This window comes from Choristoneura fumiferana, chromosome 5 (assembly GCF_025370935.1).
Source record: "Choristoneura fumiferana chromosome 5, NRCan_CFum_1, whole genome shotgun sequence".
Lineage (NCBI taxonomy): Eukaryota > Metazoa > Arthropoda > Insecta > Lepidoptera > Tortricidae > Choristoneura > Choristoneura fumiferana.
In genome coordinates, this window is record NC_133476.1 from 5,326,521 (window position 1) to 5,336,518 (window position 9,998).

Consider the following 9,998-nt stretch of genomic DNA (forward strand, 5'->3'; position numbering starts at 1 on the left):
ACTAGTATCTATCGAGCCCCTGACATTGTTCCCGTAGGGTTCCACCCTCAAGCTAAGAGCGCAATAATTCAAGATTGTAGACACTATGACTCCATCCCGATGGCTAAATTACGCGATCTGCTACAAGTTCAAAGGCAGTGAAACGGAGTGCGAAAAGTATACGATATATGCTTTGACTTTTGTTTACCTACACTTTTTTTAAATTCAACATTTGTGAAGCGGTTTTTTAATGTGAAAATACCGGGTAGGCACTACATAAATACGAAAAACGAAATTCCGAAAGTCGGAATCACGAACTTCAAAATACCGATTTTTATAATTCCGAATGTTTTAAAACTCCTAATATGACTATTCCGATTCTTCATAACTCCGATTTTTATAAATCCGAAAATTAAAAATACCTAAAGTTTAAAATTACGTTTTTCAAAATCCCGAATTTTAATAAACCAAACAATAAGAAGTCCAACTCAATAATAATCCGAAATATCAAAAATACCAATTCCGATCACTAAAATACCGATTTTCAAAATTCCGAATATCATTACACCGAATAAATCCCGACTTATTAACTTAAGCTATGTAGTTTAGATTGGCCTAAAACAGTATTTACTGTTATTGATTTTCAGCAATGTGACACAAGGCCGAGAGAGCTCCGCTTCGCGAAGCTCCTATTTCGCGCAGTTATGGCGCTTCGCGCCTTGTCGCAATTCTAACCTAACCTGAGTATGCAGGTCAATTTATCTAAATTGATTGATATTAATTCGAGATTCGAAATCAAGATTCCGATTATTAAAACCACGAAGTTTATTTTGTCGAATGTCATAAAATGTCGGAAAATTGATAATCGGAATACTGTATTTCGGGCCAATAACATTTCGTGCATTTTCATTCTTCGGAATTTTAAGAATCGGATATTAAAAAAAACGATATTTTGAAATTCGGAAACATAAATTTCGTGTTTTTAAGTAATCGGAATTATATGTCTTAGGAATTGTGAAATCGGAGTTTTGAAAATCGGAATTAGCAAATACGGAATAAAATATTTCGGAGTATTTGGGTGTTCCCGAAAATACCATGTGAACGTGGTGTATATGTATCTTTGTAAGTAGTTATTAGGATTTCATAGTCCTAACAAGGAACCCATTTTATTCATCATGTATGCCGTCTATCTGCCTAGCTCTCTGTTGGTCCGTCCGTCCGTCCACGGCAGCTTGGAAATTTTAATTTTGCACGCGACGCGAACAAAGTAAAATTTAAATATAGAGATAAAAAGTTTAGGTTACCTAACCTGCCTCTCCTACACGTAAAGTGAAATGACAGCGCCCCACTAATGGAAGAAGGCTGAGGATTACCTTTGAAGAGCGGCACGAGCCGGCCCCAGCAGGTGATGGCTCCCTTCCGATGGAACTGGCCCAATGCCAGCTCCATGTAGAAGAGCGGGATGCCGCCCACCACCAGCATGATGCAGTATGGCACCAGGAACGCTCCTGTAAAGAGAAAATAGTCAGACTCTAAAAGAAATATAAAAAGTGTTGGCAACCCGAACAAAGAATACGATACCATAATCGATTCTTTATTTTCTCCCTCCCTTTTTTCTGTGCAAGCGCAATTATGAAAATTCTACAGAAACTTAACAATTTTGAAAAAACAAACACCTACTGCTGGATAGAACATGATATAACTTTATGAAAGTAGCCTAATTTTTATAAAGAGCTTTATATCATATTTCAATTTTTAAATTTAAGTTGGCCGTGGTACTATTTTGAGGCCATCGTGACACTGCGATTCGTTTGTTAGTCTCTCATAAAACACTTCTAGCAAAAATATTTACTTACTGCCAAAAGAATAATTGAATCTTAATAGAGTATGATCATACCATACTCGTAGTGGCGGAACCTGTTACAAGAAAATTCGCAAAAAATGTGAATATTAACCACTAAATTGTCAAGAATGTGAGACAACATTTTGAGTAGGTACTTTTACTTGGCCAATTTTATCTAACATTGAGATTTTTATAAAATCCCCGTCCCCCTTTTTTTAATTAGCTCACTATCCGGCCTAAGCCGGCTTTAGCCACTTATTGTTTCCACAATTGCGCCTCTAATCCTCTTAAAGTATAAAAAACGCCGATTTTCTCTCCAGGACCAATAATTCCATATCGCGAGATGGAGCGGTAAATTGTCAGTAATTGCCCTTTTAAGACGCTCGCAATTTTATTTCGCAGTGGAATTCTACTCGAAACGTAAATTGATAAGTTATATTATCTTTAGCTCTGAATTTTGTTCTTCTGTTTTAGTTAAAAACCTTTCAGGGTAAAATACCCGTTTTGGCATCGCTCAGCAATATAGGTAGTAGTACATAAACTAAAAGGCCAACCAAAGGGTTATTTACCCTATTGTGCTAGGGGAAAGGTATGTAGATTTAAAGAAGACTGTAGTATTGTATTGTATAGCTCTTTATTGTACATAAAACATGTTAAAATAACTGTTGACAAGAGAAAAAGATGTACCAAGGCGAACTTATCCCTTAAAGGGATCTCTTCCAGTTAACCTTTGAACGATTGAAAGAATATCAGAAACAAGAGCAGACACTACAGTGGAAAGATAAAAGGGCCGAAATTTATAATTCACCTAAACAATATGAAAAATAAACAAATAAATACCGAGTCGACACACATAGGTATCTAATTCTTACTAATATTATAAATGCGAAAGAAATTTTATCTGTTTGTCTAGTCTATCTGTCTGTTATCTCTTCACGTTTAAACCGCTGAACCGATTAAGATTAAAATTGTTCCCGGAAAGGACATAGAATAGTTTTGTCTCGAAAAGTTCTCCCAGGATAGCGATAAACGAATTTTTCGCAGATGGAGCCAGGAGGAAACAGCTAGGAATAAATGACTACCTCCCAAAAACAATACTTTTTTACCACTGATATAATATAATCTATAAGTCTGATACTGATATAATGTGGGGGCAACCGTGGCGAGTATTGGCAAACCCCCCCCCCCCCGTCATAAACCTCAAATCAAAGCACAATTTTTTCAAGCCGCTGCCAACCGAAACAACTGGAGGTCTACGGGAGAGGCCTATGTCTTGCAGTGGACGTCCAACGGCTGAAATGATGATGATGAATGTGGGGTTAAATCAGTAGTTCCCAAACTTATTTTTCTCGTGGACCACTTTCAAAATTTTACTGGTTTCGGTGGACCCCCTGCTGCTACATTTCTACCGCATTCTTAAAGTCGCCAAAAAATAAAAATTGTGTCGCTTCTGAGTTCTGTCCAGTCGCTTGCCCTATTAAAATATTATCTGCTTAGTTAGGTACTTAAAACAATGTAGGTAGGCACTTATAAAAACTATGCTTACATTTTGGCTCTTTACTATCAAAAGCAGATAAATTTTCGTGGACCCCCATTAACATCTTATGGACCCCCATTTTTTGTTCACGCCTACGTAGACCCCCAGCAAGTCTCCCGTGGACCCCTGGGGGTCCACCTGGACCACTTTGGGAATCACTGGGTTAAATTATCAAGTCAACACAGTATTTACTATCATCGCCAGTTTCCAAGTAACGTGTGGGTGTAAACGACTACGGAACCGCCCAAACGGTGAACAAGACGTTTCCGTTTAAGATAATGAGACGTATTCTTGTGAATTTATATTCTGTCGGATGGCGTAAAGTACCTGATAATAATTTATAATATTTTTTTTTCTTTGTATAACAGAAAAAGTTGTTGTGAAGGCCACATAACAACGAACTGCGTGATCTCGCCAACCTATTACTGAAACCCTAGAGGTTTCCAAAAGTGGCGAACTTTGTAAAACCTATTATGTAAAAACTGTACCTAAATAAATAAATAAAAAAGAGATTTTAATTGTGGTATTTCCTAGGCATAGTGCACTATTGGAATAAATATATTCTAAGTCGATCACGATCAAAAATTTCAAACGGAACACGACCAAAGAAGCCCATAACCGTATTATACTGCACTATCGAAATGATTATTCAAACAATCCCCGACCTCCTCGCATTATGCGCCAAGTGAAGGGGAGGCCGGGGTGGATTTACTTTATTGCCGGATGCAACAGGTCCGGATAAAGGGAGGCATTGTAAAGGAACTCGCTGAAAGTCGGCCGAGTGACTTGGGGACTTTTAGTACACTTAGCGGATAATGGGGCTTTAAGACGCGAGTCGCGCGCCTTGGAAGCTATTTTCTCGAACTACTTATTTTAGAAGTTTTGAACACATTTTTGTTTATGAATCGTCATTTTTGGATTTGAATAACAGTTGGTGTACGTTGGGTTGATTCCAGGGTAGGCAATTGGTGGTTTGCGTCACACCGTGTTCCACTAGCACTAATGCTGCCTACAGATCTGTTCAATCAATTCAATCAATCGGTTCAAATCAATTTTATAATTGTAGTTTTAAACGTATCCGTACGTCAAGTCACGCACACTGAGACTAAGACAACGTGTAAATACGAGGTTTACTCGTACACATTGATACTTAGCTGTGGAGGGCCGCGCCTTCGTGAGTGAACAGATCTGTACTCAGTGCACGCAATAGTACATAATCTAAACAACTTATAACAGTTGTAAAATCCATTACATTGTTATTTAAAAGTTCAATATGTCAAAAACGGCTAAACCGATTTTTATGAGACATAGCTATTTTACGTAAAAAAACGCATCGAAATCGATCGCCGTATGCTCGATGTTCTGATACAACTGAATCCTTAAGTTTATCAGCATTCAGCAACTTAAATCAAATTCAAACTGAAGTGACCCTACCGGCTCAAGACGGGCCGAGGTGAGTGTAATCGAATCGTCTCTATACCCGGGGCATTATCCGGTATCCCGGTGGACGCCGGATGATTGGGTGTTATGAGATTTCCACCGGTATTAAATCATTCGGGTCTTTATCGGAATTGTCTCAACGCCAACGGAAATGTAGCTATTATAGGCATAAACTTAATTTACGCTAGTAATATTAAGTTTATGATTATAGGGCAGTAGTGCTGGACTGTAATGGGTATAAGAAGTCATCATACTCATCATCATTATCATATCAGACGTAGGACGTCCAATGTTGGACTTAGGCCTCATTCATAAACTATATGAAGTATGCAGTAGCGTAGGGGCCCTCTAACCTATGCTTTGATAAAAAACGCCAGCAAAAATAAAAATAAAAACGCCCGAAAAAAACGCTGCTTGAAAAGACAATTAAAAAGTAAAAAATAATTATGCGCTACCTAGCTGTTGCCCGCGACTTCATCTGCGAAGAATTCGTTTATCTCTATCCCGCGGGGACTATGCTGATTTCCCGCAAAATTAGCCTAAGTTAATTTAGTATAAAGTATCTAGTAATATTTTTTTATCTAAGCGTTGTCGGTGTCGGGGGACCGCTAAGGTTAACATGAAAGTAAATATGTTGTATTTTTTTAAAGTATTAACCTTAGCGGTCCCCCGACACCGACAACGCTTAGATAAAAAAATATTACTAGATACTTTATACTAAATTAACTTAGGCTAATTTTGCGGGAAATCAGCATAGTCCCCGCGGGATAGAGATAAACGAATTCTTCGCAGATGAAGTCGCGGGCAACAGCTAGGTAGCGCATAATTATTTTTTACTTTTTAATTGTCTTTTCAAGCAGCGTTTTTTTCGGGCGTTTTTATTTTTATTTTTGCTGGCGTTTTTTACGTCGGGGGTTTTTTAAATTTTAAATTTAAGTTTTTATTTTATGTTTTTTAAACTGATATATATTTTTTTAAACTGTACTAGTGTGTTGGATATCCTGGCTGCAGCATCAGCTCATCTTGTTGCCACCATTGCATTGTATGTAGAATCAAATACTGATCAAAAGGAATCAAACACGACATATCTGCTATTATTTTTCCAAGAGTATACTAGTGTGCTGCATATCCTGGCTGCAGCATCAGCTCGTCGTGTTGCCACCACTGCATTGTATGTAGAATCAATTACTGATCAAAACGAATCCAAACACGACATATGTGCTATTATTTTTTAAAGAGTGTACTATTGTGCTAGATATCCTGGCTGCAGCATCAGCTCATCCTGTTGCCACCATTGCATTGTTTGTAGAATCAAATACTGATCAAAACGAACCCAAACACGATATATCTGCTATAGTTTTATTAAGAGTGTACCTACTAGTGTTCTGGATATCCTGGCTGCAGCATCAGGCCGAGAATTCCATAATCTTGCATAGCTATATAGCATACATGGGTGTTTCAAATTTTAGGTCCCAAATATGTTTGAAAGTAAAGTAAATATCCATTATGCGTCTAAGATTCCTACCGCAGCGAACAAAAGATCTGATGATCTTGAAACGGCTGAACCGATTTTGATAAATCATGTCTAAGATCCATCGCTAGAAAACCAGCTTTCAAATAAAAAAAACCGCATTCAAATCGGTCCACCCGTTTAAGAGCTACGGTGCCACAGACAGACACACAGACACACACACATAGCGGTCAAACTTATAACACCCCTCTTTTTCGTCGGGGGTTAAAAAGAGAGGAGCATAAAAGAAAAAGAGAGAGGAAAAAAAACTTGTGAGCAGGCTCTTTCATTCTTATGCTATCTTAGCTTCGTGGAAAGAGGGCGAGGATCCGATTCTTTCTCTATATGCATCGGGGCCCTTGTCCGCACCTAGCTATACGCCACTGAAAGTATGTCAGTATTATTAAAATCCTATATTTTAAATAATTTGCTTTGACTAACCTAACCTAAGTAAATTTTAGTCGAAACAAGGATCAAAATTATATATGGTCCTTTATCTCTCCAAGTATACATATAATATCGCAGTACCTATCTATTTTGCGCTTATATTTAAATGCTTTAAGCGCTTTAATTGCTCTAGCAATAGCATACTTATTTAATGTCCTTAGGTACTGCAATTTTTTTTTTATTTCTATTTTCTTTAACCTGTTGATTATTTGAATTATATCCAAGAAAAGTTTATGTTTTCACAAAATATATTCATTTATTTATAAGTACCATAATAAATAATAAAGACAGCAAAAATAATTATGAGTACGTACTAAAACTATACCGGTTGATTATTTATTCTTAGCCATAAAAAATACAAAAATTAAAATAAATTTACACTTAAAACTATACCGGTAAAATTTAAAAAGTATTAAGTAGGTAGTAAATCTAACTCAAAAGTTCGTACAAAAGAATTAAGAACGCTTGATTTTCTTTTTACGCTTCTCTTTTTTCCCTAATTTCTGTAAAGTAATTTCTCTTTTCTTTTTTGTACGTGACTCTGGCAGTGGCTCTGGTTCTTTCTCGGGCTCCGGTGGTGGTGTAGGTGGCAGCTTCGTCTCCGGCCAAAGACGTTGCACGAAATCAACAATAGCTGCCAAGTCTAAGGTAGGTTGTTTACCCTTAGGCCCTGGAAAAGCTTCCCCTAACTCCTCCACCAAATCTCCATTCGAAGCAACACCACGCCTCTTAAAATATTGCAACAATTCGCTTACGGAAATAAATGATATCGGATGGTCCTTCCTCAGTTGCAAAAACACCAGAGCAATATCAAATCTGTGCTTTTTATTACTTCTACTAAGAAAGGCTGCTCTTTTCAACAATAACTCTCGCATATCAGGTCCTTTTATGTCATAATTCTGCAACACACGATCATAAACAACAGTAAAGTTATCCCGTAAATCCATTTCTTTAACCTTCTCGAGAGTTTTTATAAATGACTTATCAACATAAACGTTTTTCATTAAAACATTTTGCACTTTGACAGTGTTTTGAAGCATCTTCTCAATGACAACATTAGCGTCCACAGTAGTTAAAGGATTATAGGATAGATCTAATGTCACAAGTGTCTTACATTTGTTTAATTGTGATACCAACAATGGAGTGGCGTCATTGCAAAACCTGTTGTTACTGAGATCTAAAATAGTTAGAGGAGCTACTTTTAGTAGATTCTGAATAGCTTTGGCTATGCGGACGCCTTCTAAACTATTCCACGATAAATTAAGCTCATTTAAAACGCTGTTATTGCTAATCTCGTCTAGAATTTTCGTAACATTTGGTGTATTGAGGAAGTTCCATGACAAATTCAAGTGTGTTAGATTATTCGTTACGTATATTGCTTCAGCTAAAGCTTGGGCGGCATATTGGCCTAATTTATTTTTACTCAGATTTATTTGTGAAATAGAGGATCCTTGAAGTATAAGTTCGGAAAAGTTTTCACCACCCTTTTCTCCTAATTCATTTCCAGTGAGATCCAGTTTGACCAGAGTACGGTTTGCGGGTAAGCCAGCGACCAAATTGCGTACCCCGCTTGGTTTAATACGGCATCCTGCTAGATTCAGTTCAGTTATTGTCCAGTTAATATTCAAAAGCTCACCGAGATGGAAACACGCATCGTCGTTTAGAAAATTATCAGCCAGAGAGAAGCGTTTAACATTGGTGTTGTACGCCAACGCCTTGGTCATTGCTTGGACTCCCATAAGATGGACACCATAGTAGCTGAGATCGATTTCATCAGCTAGCAAACCTTTGTAGAAAATACCGACTGGACATTGCTTCATTTCTTCGCAGAGAGCGAGATATCGAGCTTGTCCATTCGCAGGATACACTATGGGTTTCTCAGGGTTGAAAAGTGCGTCTTCTATTCCAGGGTCAACAACCACAGGGTAGTTATAATGGCAATGGCGTAGAACATCGCTATCCGAAAGGGCTATGTATTTGCCACAAACTTCACCACTGCCCGGGGAGTATAGACCCTTAGCATGTAATAGTTTATTTTTATTCTCTTCTGGCTTTTCTATTAATAGCGACGACCATTCGCTTCGCGGATCTTCGATTGAATCTTTTTCTACGTACTCAAACAGAATTATCGTCTCCGGTTCGCTTTCATCTGAATTCTGTGACATGATAGTTATTTAAGGACTCACTCAAAATGCATATAAAATATAAAAATACAAATAAAAATTTAATTATGTTCTTACGACATCTGAAATATTTTTTTGTGACAATGATGTCAAAACATTGTCAACGTATTTTTTCTTTTGCATGGTGATAAAAGAGGCTTTTATCACGAATTAGACAAACATCTCGACTAAGAAGTTTGGAATACTACCTACTATGTACAAATAATTTATTAAGTCATTTTAATGACTTAAGTTATCCTTATTGTTAATACTAATTATACTCGTATTAGTAAGTAATCATTAAATGGTGTCTCATTTCATATTTCTACCCGAAGAAGCACTTTATTAGTAAATCAACCGGAAGCACTTGCGCCAATTAATTAGTATTTAGTGTGTGTATCACAAACTTGTCCTGTATGTACTTTAACCTAAACGGTTGTAACGTAACTTCAAACTTCTCCAGTTACCCCGTCATAAGTTCATAACTTGACAACAGCAATTTGAGCTTTTCAACCGCCAGTCCGTCGGTATTCGACAAGAGCGGCGTCAAGTGGCGTATGATAACTACATAAGTATCGAAAACGGTTTAAAAAGTAAGTAACTAAAATATTCTATATAAAATTACTAGCTTATTCGTGCACTTTGCGTAAGAAATGTGAGTTACTAAGAACATTCACGTTTCTACTTTTCGTTGTACCTACTCTACCTAAACGCAAATAAGCAACATGTCTATGTATAAATCAGTGAGTAGGTAAAGTACAAGAGGAGTTTAATCACCTTTTAATAATTTAATCTCCATTGCACGCAATAAAGACAAAAACCTCGAGTTAGTTTTCTGATTTGCAGACAGCAGCATTGTTACTTGCTCTATATTTTTTTAATAAAAATACAGGTAAAGATCATTTGCCTTAAAAACAGCAGAAAAAAATTAAGGTATGCACAGAATTACTGTGACACCATTGTCAATTTTCCAATGTAGATCGTTGACTTATCTATAGGTACGGACACGTTACTACTACATATGACTTAAATGACAGATCATTGACTTAAGTTAATTTTCCACACGAGTATACTGTACTC

General features: G+C 37.0%; 2 protein-coding genes across 2 annotated transcripts in view; both read right to left on the reverse strand.

Annotated features, from left to right (window-relative positions):
- Positions 1-9,998, reverse strand: part of DAT (Sodium-dependent dopamine transporter) — a 39,001-nt gene that overhangs the window by 13,089 nt on the left and 15,914 nt on the right. Inside the window, exon 3 of the mRNA XM_074087585.1 lies at positions 1,353-1,487. Within this exon, the coding sequence (XP_073943686.1) occupies positions 1,353-1,487 (135 nt within the window). The remainder of the gene's footprint in view (positions 1-1,352; positions 1,488-9,998) is intronic.
- LOC141427969 (uncharacterized) lies at positions 7,603-9,013 on the reverse strand. Its single transcript, XM_074087587.1, has 2 exons — positions 8,393-9,013; positions 7,603-7,655 (listed from the first exon to the last, which is right to left on the reverse strand). Exons 1-2 carry the CDS (start codon positions 8,919-8,921, stop codon positions 7,648-7,650), a joined length of 537 nt encoding a protein of 178 aa, XP_073943688.1. The 5' UTR covers positions 8,922-9,013; the 3' UTR covers positions 7,603-7,647.

Bases quoted from the DNA above. Each gene is read 5' to 3' on its own strand.
- LOC141427969 (XM_074087587.1), bottom strand. From the start codon at position 8,921: ATGTCACAGAATTCAGATGAAAGCGAACCGGAGACGATAATTCTGTTT.